Consider the following 17,267-nt stretch of genomic DNA (forward strand, 5'->3'; position numbering starts at 1 on the left):
AAAACATTGTATATATCTCCCCCCCCCCCCCCCCTTTTAAACCATGTAGTGTTTGAACTTGCTTTTTATTAAGTATTTGCGAGTTTATATCAGATATTTCCTCTGAGGGAAAGGAAATTTTTTTTTCATATTTTTGTATTTTTTTTAAAATGAAAAAAGCAATTACATCCTTCAATATGTTTGCCTTGATTTCACAACCAATGTCCAACTGGCTTCCAAGTCCAGGGACATGCTTTTGGAGTTTAGAAAGATAATGCATCTGATTTTTAAAAGGAAAAAAAAAATCTAGCTTGGATCACGTGCCAAAATGTAACCTCAGCCTGATTGAAAGTTGCTAGTTCATCCCAATCATTTCTCCTCTTTCAATTGCCAGTGGGCGGCTCAGTGAAGCCATGATCAATTTAAAAGACACACAGTTCTTTCTTCACCCTCCCACGGGTTCTTCTAACATAGCTGTCCTTTGCAAACATTATGCCATGGTGGTAGCAGTCCAGTTGTATTGCCATGGTAAGTTTCTCCCTTTGCATTTTGCCACTGTAATTGTACACAGGCTGAAGTTCTCTATGTGTTGCTTTCTGTTGCCATTCTCCAGTGCTGTGTTTCTGATTCATTTTGGCAGAGCAAGCTTCAGTCATTATGGCACAGTGAAATATTCTTCGATGCTATGTAATTCAGACTGAATAAGGAGTCTGTGTAAGGCACGTGTCTCAATATATATATATGTATGTATATAAAAACACTAACATAAGTTAATTAAAGTCAAGCATCTTTTACATTTAATTTCTGTCTTCAAGTAAAGTTTTGTTTTCATGTTCCCTTTCTTTGGTTTCGGTGGGGATGGTTCCATTTTCCAGGTCCAAGTGTTGCTGAATACAATTGGTCAGGATAGCTGTGCTAGAAGAGTTCTCTGAGTTACACATCTTCTCATTCTCCTCTTCCTTCTTCTCTTCATCCAAGGAGAGGTGTCGGAAGGTCTCATAAATTTTCCGCACATCCTCAGGGATGCACTTTTTCAGGTCTTTGTTTTTCCTTTTGGTCAGCTTGGACGAGGAGCCAAACTTGTTGATGATGTTGTCCTCAGATGACCCCTGCCCATGCTTGTTGAGCTGTTCTGTCCCTTTAAGGCGCAGGTTGTTAGGTCTGTTGTTGATGCTTTCCTGAGATGAGGCCTTGAAGCGTCCCGTCTCCAAGGCAGCGAAGACAGAGCGTTTCTCTGGAGAGAGCATATCCAGTGAGTGGGCCCTCTGGTCCAGCCCTAGGCGCCTACGTTCCATGCTCCGAATGGTGGCTGCCCTCTGAAGCTTGTCATGGATCTCCACGCTGAGCCGCCTCCGGGTTTCCCTGAACTCAGCAGTCACGTTAGCTTTCCATTCGGCCGCGTGGGCTTTTATTTCACCAACCTTCCGAAAAACAAACAAACAAAAACATGCTAAGGAAAGAGAGAAATTCTCACTGTAGAATAACAACACACATTCTTACTGTATGTCATAGAATTAGAGATTGGTCAGAGCTGAAAAGTCTACATCTGGAGCCAGAGCCTGCTCCAAACTTCCCCAAAAGTTGGCAGTGGTAGCAACAGGCTCAGCTTTAATCATACTATGGGCTAGTCTACACTGGCAACACTAAAGCACTGCCGCATCCACGAGGGCCGTAGCTCCCAGCGCTGGTGCACAGTCTACGCTGGCGCTTTACAGCCCTGAAACTTGCTGCGCTCAGCGGGGCGTTTTTTCACACCCCTGAGCGAGAAAGTTGCAGCGCTGTAAAGTGCCAGTGTAGACAAGCCCTTAGTCTAGACTGGCTAACAACTTGTATCCCACATAGATAAGTTGTTTATCTTCTTTCATTTGGCTACCACCAGTTGACATTTTATGTCCAGCTTGAATGTTAGAAGGATACTCTCACATTCTTACCAATCCTTTCTTCATTAGGGAAACAATAAAGCCACTGATTGGTAATCTCTGTGCACTCATCAGGTAGACAGGCAACTCAAAGAACCATCAGCAACCAAGCATTTTTCCAAATGAGGCTTTGAGGTCTTTAATAACTGAGAAGTAATAAACATAATTATATATATAGACCTATTTCCCAAACTGTGATCACAATTACACCTGTGCAATCCCACTGAAGGTTCTGTATTGAACCCTGCAGTAATTAATTTAGGTAAAATCTATATTCTTATTCAATTATTTTAAATACTGCAAGAGACTTATGGTCCATCTAGTCTGGTATCCTGTCTCAGAAATTACCAAATGCTTCAGTCTTTAATGGGAAGTGTAAAAATCTCCATAATTCACTTGAACTGCCCAAATACTATATACCAAAGTGTTGGAATTTCTTCCAAATGCCAGCAGCTGATCAGTTTGTTTCCCAAAGCACGAGGATGGAAAACACTTGGGAAATTCTCTGTGTGTGCTTCAAGGACCCATACAGTTCCATTCAAATGTCCCTAAGTGATTTATTGTTATGTTTTGTTTCTAGCTACAGGTACATGAATGCAGAATAATGACTTAGGAATAGGGAGCTCACATAGCTACTGTGTCGTACAAATATTTCTTCTGACACAGAAAAAAGAGAGAGAAAAATTAATAGTTGATGTTGCAGCCCATCCAGGCCTTTTCCAAGGTCCCACTTGAAAAGAGTAGAATAGATTTCAGCTGATATCACATCTGATCAGCCCACCAACACAAACCAAATTCTTCCATGATGCATCTCACTTTGGATACATCCTTGGAGATGCACCAGAGACACATTTGGCCTCAGGTAACTCAGCTGACTTCACAAATAACTCTTGATAATGAACAGCAGTTCTAATTTGGCAAACAACTTGTTGGTTATGCATTCTCTAACTAATCTGCCAAAGTAGAATTTGTTGGGGTGTAGAAGGGGTGAAATTAATCACATTATGCTTAACAGCATAATGCTGGAACCAAGGCAGCTACCCTCAATTTCCACCCTGATTATTAGTGAGTCACTAGTATATTGTTTTCCCTTCCCCATGAACTGTGGAAGACAGTGATTTGGTTGAAATTAACCAAGGGCAAGTGGTACTAGGACACCAACTGCTCTTGCCAAAAGTGGCTAAAGTTTCCTCCATTTTTTTAAAGTATCTTTCTGACATTGCTACTTTGTTTTTAGCAGAGATGGGCCTGAACCCAAACCCGGACTCTGAACCACTATCCCTGAATTTGGGAGAAGGACGGTTCAAAATCCACTCCAGATTAAAGTTTGACTCTTGCTTTATAATGTGCTGAACCAAATCCTGGGGTCAAATATAAAAGATATGCTATACCTCAAACAGAAGTTTTGGGCTTAATGTAGGAATTACTGGGTGAAATAGTATGTTGGCCTGTGTTATACAGGAGGCCAGACTAGACAATCATAATGGTCACGCCTAAAAAAAAAAATCTATGAATCCCCAGTCCTTTGCCAGTGAGAGGAAATTAAATTCTGGATCCTGATTTTGCGGCCAATTTCTAATTTTGTGGTGGAGGGTCTCTTCTCTTTTCCCATAATGATAGTGCTATAAATTCTAATATCATGCAATCTCTATAGGGCTATAATGCTAACGACATAGAGTCTGATTCAGTCAATTCCTTTTTTTCTCCCTCTCTCATTAAGGGATCAAGAGATCAGAGCCGTTAAGTCACACGCTAGAATACAAAAAAGGAAGAGGCTTGAAAAGAAGCAGCCAACAGGGTAAATAAAAGGGATTATTTTGCATTGGTTCAAATGAGGGACCCTCCCTCCCTGGCTAGCAGTGATCGGGCATTTAAAATTCTCTTATAAAGTGATAAATGATTGATCAACTAGCAGTCATACCTCTTCTTTTGTCTTCTTGGATAGAACTCTTAGCCAGTCTCCAATCATACTCAGGACAGCAGCAAAGTAGGCAAGGCCGACGAGGATCCAAAACCAGACTAAGGGCTTGTACCACTCCCGATAATGGATATCAGTATTTCCCCCTGAAATAAGCATACATGGTTCTGTTCATGTGTGGGAACCATGAGATGGCAAAAATATTTAACACCAGGCCTTCTACAATTCATGGAAACTCATGAAAGTATTTCCTGGTTCTCATTAGCAGCTTCCTTCTGTCCTACAAAATGACTACAGGTTTGTCTGGTCTGAGAAACAGCTGGAATCTCCAAATCCCTTCCTAAACTGAGACCCTTCCTAAAATGGTTTAATATTCTGCTGCTGTGTGGCTGGTCAGAATATTCTGTGAGTTTTTTCTTTACATTGAATAATATTGTGGAGGAAGGTACTGGATCCCCAGTTTTAATGCTTGTTTAAAGGGCACAAACAACTTTTCAAAGACTAAGCCTAATACAGGTAGAGAATATCGTTTTCTGATATACCACACACTATATTTAAAACAGTGATAGACTAGTAAAAGCACTCCCTGTAGAATATACATTATGGAAAATATTTTGATCTGAAGCAAATTTCACTAAATTCTACACATGAGCCCAACCTGAAACATCATATTTGAATCAGGAGCTCAACTTCCATAAAGCTGGGGCCTGTTTTGATCTGCAGATTTGACCTGATCCAGTCTAGAAAGAGGGACCCTTCTGACTATTCAGGGCCATCTAGATCCAGAGTTTGGATTTGGGCTCTTCACTTGTTATATTTTCTGTTTTATCTTCAACAGTTTCAATCCAGATACAGAATCTAATTTTCCTGTTTTACATTTTGGCCAATAATTAGCATATTTCAATTTATTTAAGGAAGACGCACTCCAGTGTTATACATCTATATGTTTATAGCCATAGACAGAACACAGGATTTTTCCCCCACTAACAACCCATGCTACAATTGAATGTTTTTCCCCAGAGCTTTTACAGGCTGTTTGCAATCTGATACATTCTAATGAGTCCTTACAATGAGTTTTACCCAGCCTGAGCATGAGTGTACTCACAGTGATTGAATACTCCTTTGAAAGCCCAGGCATTCAGGTGCTGGCAGGGACCCAAATATTGTTTTGATTCTAATCTCTCTTCATATACACTCTGAATCACTTTGCCTTTCCAGTCCTCCACCATGTGAACTGTGAACCAGAGGGAGGTGGGGGCTGTCATTGCTATAGTTCAATGAGGCCATTCTGGTCATACATGTCCCAGTGGAAGCTTTCTATCAAGTGGATCACTGTGGTCTGTCAGACTAAATAGCTGGGCAATGAATGGGGTGGCACACTACTTTTCCCAGCCTATCAGATTTTCCACTATGTTCAGCAACAGCAAACCCTTTTTCCAGTTTACAGAGACACTGGACCAAATTCTCAGATGGCATAAATCAGTGCAGTTCCCTTGTTATTACTTTACCTCATAGGAGTGTATCTTTATCCCCATTTTACAGATGAGGAAACTGAGAAAGGGAGCAATTAAAGAGTCTTCCTCACAGTCTCACAGGAAATCTGTGGCAGAACCAAAATAAACCGCAAATCTCCTGCCTCCTGCTCCAGCACTCCTATCATGAGATCATCCTTGAGGCTTTTGGGTTACATTCCATTTGGCTCTAGTAGAACACCAGCCATGGGCTGCTGAAAAATTATGGATTTTATTCTTCAGGCCATCTTAGCTGTCAGACAATTTTTTTACTTTTTTTTTTTTTTAGATTTAAAGAGCTAATATTTTAGAATTAAATTTCTTTAAAAAAAAACAGTGAGGAAGGGAAAGTTCCACAGACCCAGGAAAAATATTGTGAAACACCCAAATTTCTTATGATACCACAAAAACCCAACCATCAGTGGATTCCTCTATCCATTATTCTTCACATTCAAATAGTTAAAGATGGACCAAAGTCCAAAAATTCAGATCTGGATCTGAATTTTCCCATAGTTCAGGTGTATTCAGATCTGGGGTTTGATTCAGGCCCATCTGCACAGATAACTCATGTCTTCCCTACCAAAATAAGAAAGGGAGGGTGAGGGGACTGTTTATAAAAGAACAACTTTTAGCAAGCAAACTGGTCACCAACTGGTTGAATTTGAATTGTTTTAACTCACTCAGATTTCATTGGTGTAATGGGAAATAACAGGACAATTGCATAGTACATCTCTTTGCAACACAGGGATCCATCCTCATCTCAACACATTTGTTAAAGCCAGTAAACATTAATGGGAATGGAATTCACATACTAATGGGAGAACAGATGCCTCTCGGTTTCTAACCACCTTTTCCTCAGCAAAGCTGCTGTGACCACCAATCCCAGGACAGCCCCTTTACTGGTAATTGACAGGGCTGAATATTTATGGTACCTGTTTAGGACTGTACTCATCCCAGAAAGTACACCATATCCACATGACACTCAAATGCACATTCCCTTAGTCCCATTTCACTTCTAATGTTAGTTTTCCTTAATGGGATGGCTGCAGTGTCAAAATTTCTGTCAAGATTAGAGAGTAAAATCCTGCAAGCTACCTCCTAGAAAGCTACAGCTCAAGCAGTGGAAGCTATGCTCCTGTTACAGCAGCTATCAGCTGTACTGGACAGCACAGCTCACAGATGCTCCCACATGGCCATCCAATGGGAAAGTCTCAGCAGTGCATCCCCTTAGCTATTAAGGCCTTTATCAGTGTGATGCAAAAGGCACTAATACAATTCAGATGTCTTGAATTCAATAGGAAATTAATTTCATTCATGCATAATTCATAGCATGATAAAGGACAGTAAGAGGTTCCAAGAGGAAGATACTCACTTTGCTTACACTGCTCAGAGCTTGCGCTCGTCAGATGGCTAGGCACCTGGATTTTAAATTAGCTTGTACTGCTATGTTGTTATTTGTCAGTTGCACAGTGACACAGATGAAGACATTCAGAATCATTTTCAGTGGAATTCAACGTGTTTTTAAAAGCCTGCTGTGCACCTTAGAAAAAATGTGTCAGAGCCGAGGCACTTCTACCCGGTGCCACTAGACTGAGGGTGACATTTCAATGCTCAGATTACTTACCTGCTACAAAATCCCCAAAGCCAACTGTGGTCAGAGTGATGACCACAAAGTAAATGGACTCCAAAGCTGTCCATCCTTCAATCTGTTTGAAAATGACTGCAGGGATGGTCACAAAGACAATGCACCCTGCCAGGATGAAGAGGATAGTGGAGATCACCCGGATCTTTGTCTGACTCACTTGTTTTTTCTAGAAAAGGGAAACAACAAGAGACAACACATTTTTGATAGATTATGGACGTTTTCCCCCTGTTCTTGATTTTAACATATATTGCAGGAGTGGTTGTGTAAGCAAGCTCCTAAAAACAATCCTTGTTGTGCCTGGTCCCGAAGCACTGTTGCTGCTGCAGGTGCTGGTACTTCTGCCTTTTCTGAGCTATTTTAGGCTGAACCTCTCCACAACATCTACCCTCGGTGCTTGGCTCCAGTGCAATGCTGCTGCCTATTTCCCGGTCAGTGGCTTGTGTGCTAACCTACATGAAGCTTGGAGGGCTCCACATCCCAGAGCAAATCAGATTGTGACTTGGAGTAGCTCAGGATCCATTGCAGGTTCAGAAAAATTAATGGGGAGTACATACACACACACACACACAATACCAGTATTGTCAAGCCCAAGCAATCAGAAATCATGAGTCAGGTGTAAAAAAATCATAAAATTGGCTTAAAAAATCACAAAATTTTTAAATAATAATACTCTGAGGGGGGTCTTTTAATTTGATTTCTGAGCCTTTAGGGTGCACTCAGGTCACATTTTCTAGATTTTCACAACAACCACAAGGACTAGAAGCTCACTATTTTTTTTAATGAAGGCTGGAATTCTCATGTAATCCCCTGACTCCAAGAGATGTGGCTCCAAATAAAACACTAGATACATTGTGAGAGCTGGCAACACTGCATGGGCACCGGCGTAAAACTATTCTGTTGAGCCTTGAAGCAGGGAGAGAAAGAACACTCTAGCAGCTGTGAATTAAATACTACATCAGTGATGTAATATTAATTTTTTCAACCCTGGTTGATAAAGTTGAGGTCACTGGGTCAAGAGTCTGATTTCAGTTATCTCAACAGTTAACTCTGTTGACTTCAGTGCAATTGTTCCAAATTTACCATGCTATAAATGAACTCAGAATTTGGTACAATAGCCCGAGAAATCTGGGAACTACTGGTCTATTGTAGATTATTTTAAACTCCAACTTAAATTTCATGTGTTTATCCTGGAGAGGGAATGTGGAGGTCAAGTTGTATATTACATGTTTTCAAATTAGTTCTCCAAACTATGTGCCTTAACCCAGAACTGAGATCTCATTTCAAATTAGATCATCTAGAAAGGAAATAAGGTTTCAGAAACTGTCTTTATAATATCCCTAGAGGCTATGGACTGAACTGGACAGTTACCAGTCTAACCAGCCAGGGCACAGCACTATTGCACTTCTCGGAAGGAGTCAACAAAGTTGGAGCCTGCAAAGTTGAATTGTGAAAGGTTGCCTGAATATAAGACACACAGACAACACCCAGGTAGTAGCCTAAATACATTATGTCTCATAAATGCCATTTTAAAATAGATATTATATGCTATTCTTCTCCTCGGTTATTTTTCTGAACACTTGTGTTTATGTTTTGTCTGTTTTCAGAGAGCTAACAGAAAAAGATTACAGTGAACATGACTAATCCAATGCAAAACCTGAAAAAAAATCATTACTCAAGCACCAGGCAGATAAACAGTGCAAGAGTATTCAAACTTACTCTCTATTTTTTTCCTTTGAGGAATTATTTTGCTTTGAGGAGCTTTCTGAAAACATTAAAATCTGACATAACTTCATCAGGAATTATTTCTCACTGAGATAAACCCAGAATTGCAGGATTCCACTTTGTAGTGTTTTGTATGATGTATAGCTGATATGGCATGGGCTAGAAGGGGAACATCTGAAAGTTAACTGGTGCAATGGATTTGAGCACTAGCCTTTCAACCTGGAAGACTTTGATTCAAACTTGCCCCACGCAAAAGACTTTAAGGTTTATTTTCCAGCTTGGTGACTGCAAGTTGGGCAAGTCACTTAAATGCTCTGTGCCTTAGTTTCCCCAGATATAAAAAGGGAATAACAACACTTCCCTCCCTCACACTGCAGGTTCTGAGGCTTGAGCAATGTTTGTAAACTACTTGGACATCCTTGGCTAAAAAGTGCTTTAGAACAGCTATGTAATATTAGTAAAGTAAACTTAAGTATGGTGCTTCTCTCCCTAGTCTCCATATGTCCACATCAGCATGCATTTCAAAGTGAGTGACAATGCAGTCTCTGCTTATGATAGGACCAAAACTGGAAGATGCGGGGAGTTATAGATCAGTACCAGGAAACACTTGGGACATCTGCTTGTTCAAGCCAGCATTATAAATCCCTCAATTTCATGATCAATAAACACACCCAAAGGTTTTTAAGAGAAATGAAAAATGACCATTCGTTCATATAAAGATGATGTGCACCACACAACTGGATGGAGAGCCATCCGGCCTGATTCACTACTACCCTGCTCCACCATTTACACCAGGGCAAAGCAAGGGTAAAATGCCACCAGACCGGAATAGTAGTATTGTATACACACTATGCATTAGCATAAATGTTTATACAAGGACAGTGATGAATCAGGCCCATCATTTTTAGAGCTAGTAAAAATAGCACAAAAGCAAATCCCCTCCCCCCATACCCCCGTTACATTATTTGCTGGACAATAATATGTGGAATACAGTATACAAGTAGACCGGCAGGCTCAATTTTTTTTCAGAGTATGTCTCATGGTGTGACACAGAGCCAGAATGGGTTATGCAACTAGCAAGCTAAATGATGCAAATTCAACCTTTAAAGACATATTAGAAAAGTATATAAATGGTAATTAAGGCCATTCCTTAGAATTAGAAGAAGATAGTGATAGTATTTGTCTGTGTTTACCTTTATCTTGTTAGAGGTTAACAATGTAACCAGACGATTTCTTGTCTGTTACTATATTATATTGATTCAGTGATTAATAGAGATTCTATTGATTCAGAGATTAAGGGGATATTAACATTTAGATGAATGTTGAGTGTAATACCATTGTATATATTTCTCTTTGAAGTTTGTAGTAAACTGTCTACGAACTGCTTAATGGATAATTACCTTATGCTGATAAATGCAACTAGTTACCTGTGTATACATAGGAAATAGGAGGCTTTATTTCAAAGCCATAATGCTTCACCCAAGGAATACCTGCTGTCAAAAGGCTATTTATAGCCTGCCAGAGATCTATAAAAGAACTCCAGGGCCCTGATCCTGTTATCTCAGATCTGCTTAAGCTTGGTCAGGGAAAGCTTGAGTCGCAAGACTGAGGTCTCCAGCTCCAGTCTGGATTACCCTGCTAACTCTCATGAAATAATTTGAACAAACTCTGTATATGGACTGCCTATTTGGTGAACTGATTCTGGAAAGAACTTTTTGCAGTTCAGCAGCTCACCATCTCTACTATGAAAGTGACCTAAGAACTTTATTCATACTTGTATGTATAATGACCTATTAACCACAATACTCTCTCTCTTTTCTTTTTAATAATTTTTTAGTTTAGTTAATAGAATTGGTTGTAAGCATGCGTGTATTTGGGTGAGATCTGAAATATTCATTGACCTGGCAGGTAATGTGTCTGATCCCTTGGGATTGGTAGAACGTTATGATGAACAAGATTTTCAGTAATCCTCATATTTGCCCAATGCTGGATTGCTTTAAGGGAGCTGTGCTTTTGGCTTGTGGGTAACCAGTAAGCTGTTTTGTTGCTGGCATGGTGAATCTAATTATTAGAATAACCACCAGTTTGGAGGATTGTCTGCCCCATTCTTTGCAGTTTGCCCTGATTGAGCAATCTCAATGTGGCACCCCGCCAGGCACCAACAGTCACACATGGATACCTCCCTACTTATTCACAGTTGTGTAGACCCATGTCCCATCCCTTTGGCAACTGCATGGGTAACCTCTTTTTCCATTCATGATTGCACAGCACCCCTTTGACAACTTCAGCAACAGTTTACACTGGAAAGAACTGAATATATTTTTCCTGTCTTTTAATGCAGTGTAGCAAATGAAAGCAACAAGGGAGAGCCAGCACCATGTGACCACCCAGCTCGCTCTGGGCCACCAGAAAATGCTCAGCAGACCAAAACTTGAAAACCACCAAAATAGACCAGAACTTGATCCTTCAGTCTGACTGTCACTGGCTGGCTGGCCGGGCTCAGCCTTGCCCCCAGCTAATGGTAATACGGCAGCTTACTGATAATTAGTTCCCGCCCCCTGCAGGAAGTCAGGAAAGACAACTTAAACAGAGCTGGGAATTCACTCTGAGGGGAGAGACTGCAGAGGAGGGTCCAGCAGTTTGGGGCTGGCTGTGGTCAGACAGCTGAGCCATCAGAGTAGAGATAATTCCTATGGTGAGCCCCTGGAACACGGGGCAGGCATCCAGTTCCTGAGGCTGGCATTCTGGAAGGGGAACAGCAAATAGAAGAGACCCAGAGGGAGCAGGGCAGGCTCTGATGGGTGATGCCTGAGATATGGATCCTCCTGCTCCTTGTAGGCAGTCCCTGCCAGAATCCCAGGGGAAGGGAGGCAGTAAGGGAATCCTGCTGGGGAGAACTAACATAGGAGAAGCTCTGCATGGGGCCAGAAAGAAGAGGACTTCAGGGGAGCCTGAGAGAGGCAGGAGGATTATTAGTCTGAGCATTTGTCATGGACTTTCAGTTTAACCTTTTGTTACCCCAGAAGGCATTTGAACTTGTATGTGACTTAGCTTGGATTTCTGCAATGCTGCCTCCAGGCATGAGGGGACACTATTCATGGTGAATGTACACATTGCATAGGATTGGGTACTTGAGGTGGGGCTTCGGCCCACTGAAGGAAAAAGCCACCACATTAGTGCTGTAAAACCATGCAGCCAAGAGGAATCTGAAATAAAGAGGGAAGAGACGGGGTCATCTCCCCGCCCAGAGGCCTGGGAACAGCAATACAAAGCCATTACTAGAGTCAGGCTAAACAGAAATTCAGCCTAAAGAAAAGATGACCCCACAAGGGGAGGGGCATAAAGGTGCTTCTTCAACTGATAACATCACACACACGTGGCCACAGAGGATCAGAAACGGGCTCTCATTGTTCCTTTACTGAAGACTGTGGGGAAAAAAGATTGTTGCAGTCAGCTGTAATTTGACACGCTAACAAGGCGCTAGTCTGGATGAAGGAGTCCCATAACTCTGAAGGGTATGTGTGTGGGTGTATTCTGGGCAGCTACTCTAGAAGAGACCGCGAGACAGCTTTATACTGGCTTACCAACCATGAAAGCCCGGTGCTATTGATGACCTCTGATTATTGCCAGACCACTTGACTTCTAAGGGAGTACAGGTTGTTCTGAACTATGACATGCCAAAGACTATCAGGGATTTGGTTCACCACTTGAGCTACACAGGACTCTGGGGAACACCACTCTTGGGCTCTTCGTACTTCAATGACAAGAATACAAAGATCACCAGGGGGGTCTTGTAGACTTCCTTGTGGCAGCAAGGCAGGAAGTACCCCCTTGGCTGCAGGACATGATCAAGAGTTAGTTTTTATTGAGCCTGCCTTTGAGTACACGTCAGCTCAGGGGGAGAAAGATAGGTCATGGTGGCTGGCCCTCTGAGCTGTCAGGCACCCCACCTCCCTGCGACAGGCTCTGCTGAGGAGAATAAGCCACCCCAGATCCACCTGTGGATGGCTAACTGGGTGGTAGTTATTAGTTAAGGAACATATGGGCCTAATAAAGAGTTACAAGTGCTCAGGCAGGAGCCAGAAAAGAGAGAGGAAGCTCCTGGGGAGTGAGCACCTCAGGAGAGCTGGGTAGGAAGCTACTCCTGCTGGAGTCTCTCTGGTAAGCAAAGGCTCTCAGGGTGAGGAACAGCCCCCAGAACACAGAGAGGAAAAAACTCCAGAGGAGACAAAGTACAAAGTTCTCCAGGCAGGGAGGCCTAGGAGATACCCTGAGTCAGCAGGGGAGAGACTGCCGAGCTCCAGGCAGTGGAGAAGCCTGGGGACCTGTGGCAGAAGGAGAAAGCTTGTTTAAATAGATTAGACCCCTGAAGGTGCATAGTTACTGTATGTAAGTCTCATTGAACTTACTGAGAGCCCAGCTGGGGAAACTGAGGCAGAGACAGAGCTGCAGTTCCATATCAATCCAACAAGAGGCACTCCAGTGTTGAGTGCCGGTTATTACACTGTCATTAAGAGAACTATGAGCATTATATTTTATATAGGAATTAGTTATAGGGCTGAACCAAACTTCTTTGAACTTTGTGGGTATTTAGAAATCAGAATATGGATTTGTATTTTGCAAATGGCCACCATCTTTATAATGCGCCAATGATGTAACACTCCCAAATGCTGGAGTTTGCAAAATGTGGATCTAGATTGAAATTTTTCATCTTCAGCCCATCTCTACCAATAATTATATGCGTGATTTATTTTGTTCCTTGCTTGGTGTGGTAATTGTTTTGACCCTCTAAAGAAACTCGTAACAGAATAAGCATTAACAGTCAATGAAAAATTATGGTATCAAATTCACTGAGCATTTGGAATGCTACAAAAGTGCAGTAACTCAAAATGACTGGTAATTTGCATTCTTCTCACGAGTAACCTTCTTGGCATTGTCATTTTCCTACAAGGAACTCCACTGCGGTGTGTGCTGTTCTGATTCTTGGGGCTAATGGACCACAGCTTTTACATCAAGCTACAGTTAGGTGAGTCACAGTCTAAACCACTACAGCATTGTACATCATGTTGGATTATTGCTAAAAAAACAAGACAAATACACATTAGTGATGGAAAAGCCTCATAAGGTTCAGACTTCAGGTTAGGGTCGTACAAATACCCAAAAGTTCAGATTTTTTTTTTTAACTTACAGAATCTGCAAAATTGAGTGGGAAATCTCACAAGAAGAGAGATCCACTGAAGTTCTACAGAAACTCCTGCTTACACTCAGGGGGAGAGCTGTGCAAAGACCTGATTTTTTCTGTTTGCTGGCTAAACCAAAAAAAAAATGTTACAGATTGAATTGATACAAACATTTGTTTCAGGTCAAACGAAACATTTTGTTTCAATTTTGGGCATGTCTCACCACTTTTTTATTAAAAGTCAAGAAAATTTGGAAAGGCTATGCAAAAAAACTGTGAAGGGGGTGGTGCCGCCCCCATCCTCTAGCTAAAAGAACTCACCTTTCATGTGTGAGATCTGGATTTCAGCCCCCACTTTGCCAGATTTGGTGTATGGATCTGAACTTTCATTTCCTGAGTGTAGGTGCGTGCCCTAACCATAGGGCTATAGACCATTGCGGGGCGGTGGGAGAGCCTCCATCTCTCCAGTTGACATTCCACTCTGTGCGTTTAAGTATTCATTGGGCCAGAGAGAGACTGACTCACTCAAGAATGCCATATAGCCCAGTGGCTAGGTCCCTCACCTACAACAGAGGAGACACACACATTCAAGTTCCTATCGTAACTCAGACAGCATGGGTAGCTGAACCTGGGTGTGTCCTCCAATCACTGGGCTATTATGTAAGGGGAGCACAACCCCCTCTTCAGTTTTGTGAGTGGTACCTAAGTTCTCTTTTAAATCTAGACACCCCAAAAAAAATATTGACTGAAACTATTTGGCAAATTCATGAATAGTTTGTGGACCCAAAACTTCATATTTTTTTTGGCAAATAAATGTTTTGTCCTAAAAAAATTCACTCAGCTCTACACAGCATAGAAGTTCCCTGGGAACAATTGTTTTCATGCTCTTCAACACTTCTGCATCCAGTCCCAACCAGCACCAGGAGGTGTGGGAAGGTGCAAAACAGTGACATCTAATTTCAATTTAGGTTTGTTGCAACTTTTGAGTGAAAGGTCAGGTAGGTTCTTAATTTATAAGAACTATGTAACAGACTAGCAATGGTTTCCTGAAACACCTGGTCCTGTTAACAGGTGTTGAACCTGCTGGGTAAAGGTTAAGCAGCTCCTACTGACTCACTAACGCGGCTGGCTTATTACCTTAGTGTGGCATAGTGCTGCGAGAACTTAAACTTCAATTCAGGAGGCCTGGTTTCTAGTCTTGGCTCTATCTCTGGCCTGCTGAGTGACCATGGACATGTCTCTTCATTTCTCTGTGCTTCAGCCTCCCCATCTTCAAAAGGGGGGTCGTGAAGGAAAGTGCTGTAAGAGCTAGGTATAACATGAGGGGAGTGGCTCTCTCAAAAACTGATCTAGGGTAGGGGCTGAGCAGTCCTGTAGGGAGAAACCCTCCCTTGGGGAGAAAGCTTGTGTTAAACATTATATTGTGTTGTTAATAAAGCCAGAAGAGAGTGAGAGCTTTTTTACTATTCCCAGTGTTTGGGCCTTGTTACAGAAGGCTAGGAAAGGTATCTGTTCAAGAATGGGTTACCAAGCATTCAAACATACACAGTTGTTTTTATGCCTGTTACTTTGCGTGTGACATACTGTAGTGTAGCAACTTGTGAAACATGGAATGCAGCTTAATGCAACTCAACTGCATACTGTGTAAACAGTTGTTCTGGCTCTTGGAATAGCTTCCCATCATGGGTGGAAACACCAACAAAAGACTGTAGTGACCATTCGAACCACTGCACACATTTCTTTAACCCTCAGAATAGGATGGGGAAACGGAGACACCAATGTGGCAGAATCACGAGAATTAAAGAAGTAACATCGCATGCATGACGTCACTGAACGCAGTGAAAGCAAGAACAGTAAGTGCTTAATGAAAGCCTGCACCAAAAAAAAGAGTATTCATTTACAGACCAATGATGGGAATTACATCACACACTGAGGGTGTCTGCTAATCACCACAGGATCAAGAAGGCATTTCGCCCAGTCCCTCCTCATGCACAGCATTGCACAAGTGCCCAGATGCATTATAGGAATTTTTCCCCAGGAAACATCAGGTATTGCAGGGTAACAGATGCGACAGACCAATAATGATCTGATGACAAATCCTAGGTTCCTGTAATATGTGAACTGATACCCCCATGCAAGCTGCTCTCAAGGTCTTCAGTGGTTTTCTTAACTGAAATGATGTGCACAAAGGATTCTAACAAGTAGAAGAACTTTTCCCCATAAACAGTATTTGCAAGCTAGACCCTAACAGCAGGAGGCACATAGTTTTATTTCCCAGCATGGTATTTCATTTCCCAGCACGGTGTGGTAGTGAAACAATCAGAGGAGTCCAACTGCAAAAGGAGATCCCTTTACTTTCAGTTTTAAATAAACTGAGAGCACTTTCAAGAGGAATAATATTTTCTTTGTTGCTTTCCCAATAAACTTTGAGGAAGCAGGTTAAGTGTTTGTGAGACACTCAAATAATAAATTACTGATAATGAGAAAGATTGCAACTTGAATTCAAAACAAACTAATCTGAGAGAGATTGAAGGAAGAAAATGATGAGAGAGGACAGGAGATATTTCTAGGATGCAAGTTCTTAAAGGATTCTCTTGCTGGGATCACATTACATCGATACCTGCACTGGCTTCTGCATCAATTTCTATGAGCAAATAAAAATATTGATTTTTACTTTAAATGGGTTGAGTGCTGGTTATGTTAGAGATCACCTTTCTCCCCATGTGATATCACTGCAGTTGAGATACCCAAATTAACAACCTACTGCTACCCTTGTATAATCTCAAGAAGGCTGGAGACAGGGCATTCTCACTAAGGGGACTTCACTCCTTATGTACCATCTCCACCAGCCTTTGCAGCATTGCCCTTCTCTGTATTTCTCTCTTGATTTTCAATGGCCTTAAAGTTCAGAGGAAAGGGAATATGTAAAAAATGGCATGTTCTCATTCAACTGATCAGAGCCTGCCGATATATTCGGCGTCTTGTCTGCCCACTTCAGGGACTGAAATATCTTTTTACTATTTTTTCCTCCTAGGTCCTATAGAGCAACTATTACTACAACATTATTTTTGATGATGAAAGGACCCAAGTGGGTTTTCAGTCTCCAGGCTGAGGTTGCAAGGCTGGCACTTAGAAGGAACTCATTTTCCTTTGCAAACTGAACAGATATGATCCAGAAATCACCAAGAGACAATCAACAGAGGACCAAATGGTGCCATTTTTACAGTCACTTTTTAGAGAAAATGACACTTTAAAGTATACGGAATGATACCACTATTCCAAGACTTTGTAATGCAGTCTCTAGTTTTACATAAATCTGAGTTCATACAATGTAACTACTACCACATACCACTCTTAGATTGGCAGTTTCTTTTCCAATTTCCAGGTAGATGTT

At 41.7% G+C, this 17,267-nt stretch overlaps 1 protein-coding gene across 1 annotated transcript in view; it reads right to left on the reverse strand.

Moving 5' to 3' along the window:
• Window positions 1–704: 704 nt before the first annotated feature.
• KCNK10 (potassium two pore domain channel subfamily K member 10) overlaps window positions 705–17,267 on the reverse strand; it is a 96,373-nt gene continuing 79,810 nt past the window's right edge. The window contains exons 5-7 of the mRNA XM_077820393.1: window positions 6,952–7,138; window positions 3,820–3,962; window positions 705–1,400 (exon numbers count right to left, since the gene is read on the reverse strand). Of these exons, the coding sequence (XP_077676519.1) occupies window positions 777–1,400; window positions 3,820–3,962; window positions 6,952–7,138 (954 nt within the window). The 3' untranslated portion in view covers window positions 705–776. The remainder of the gene's footprint in view (window positions 1,401–3,819; window positions 3,963–6,951; window positions 7,139–17,267) is intronic.

Source organism: Eretmochelys imbricata, chromosome 6 (assembly GCF_965152235.1).
Source record: "Eretmochelys imbricata isolate rEreImb1 chromosome 6, rEreImb1.hap1, whole genome shotgun sequence".
Lineage (NCBI taxonomy): Eukaryota > Metazoa > Chordata > Testudines > Cheloniidae > Eretmochelys > Eretmochelys imbricata.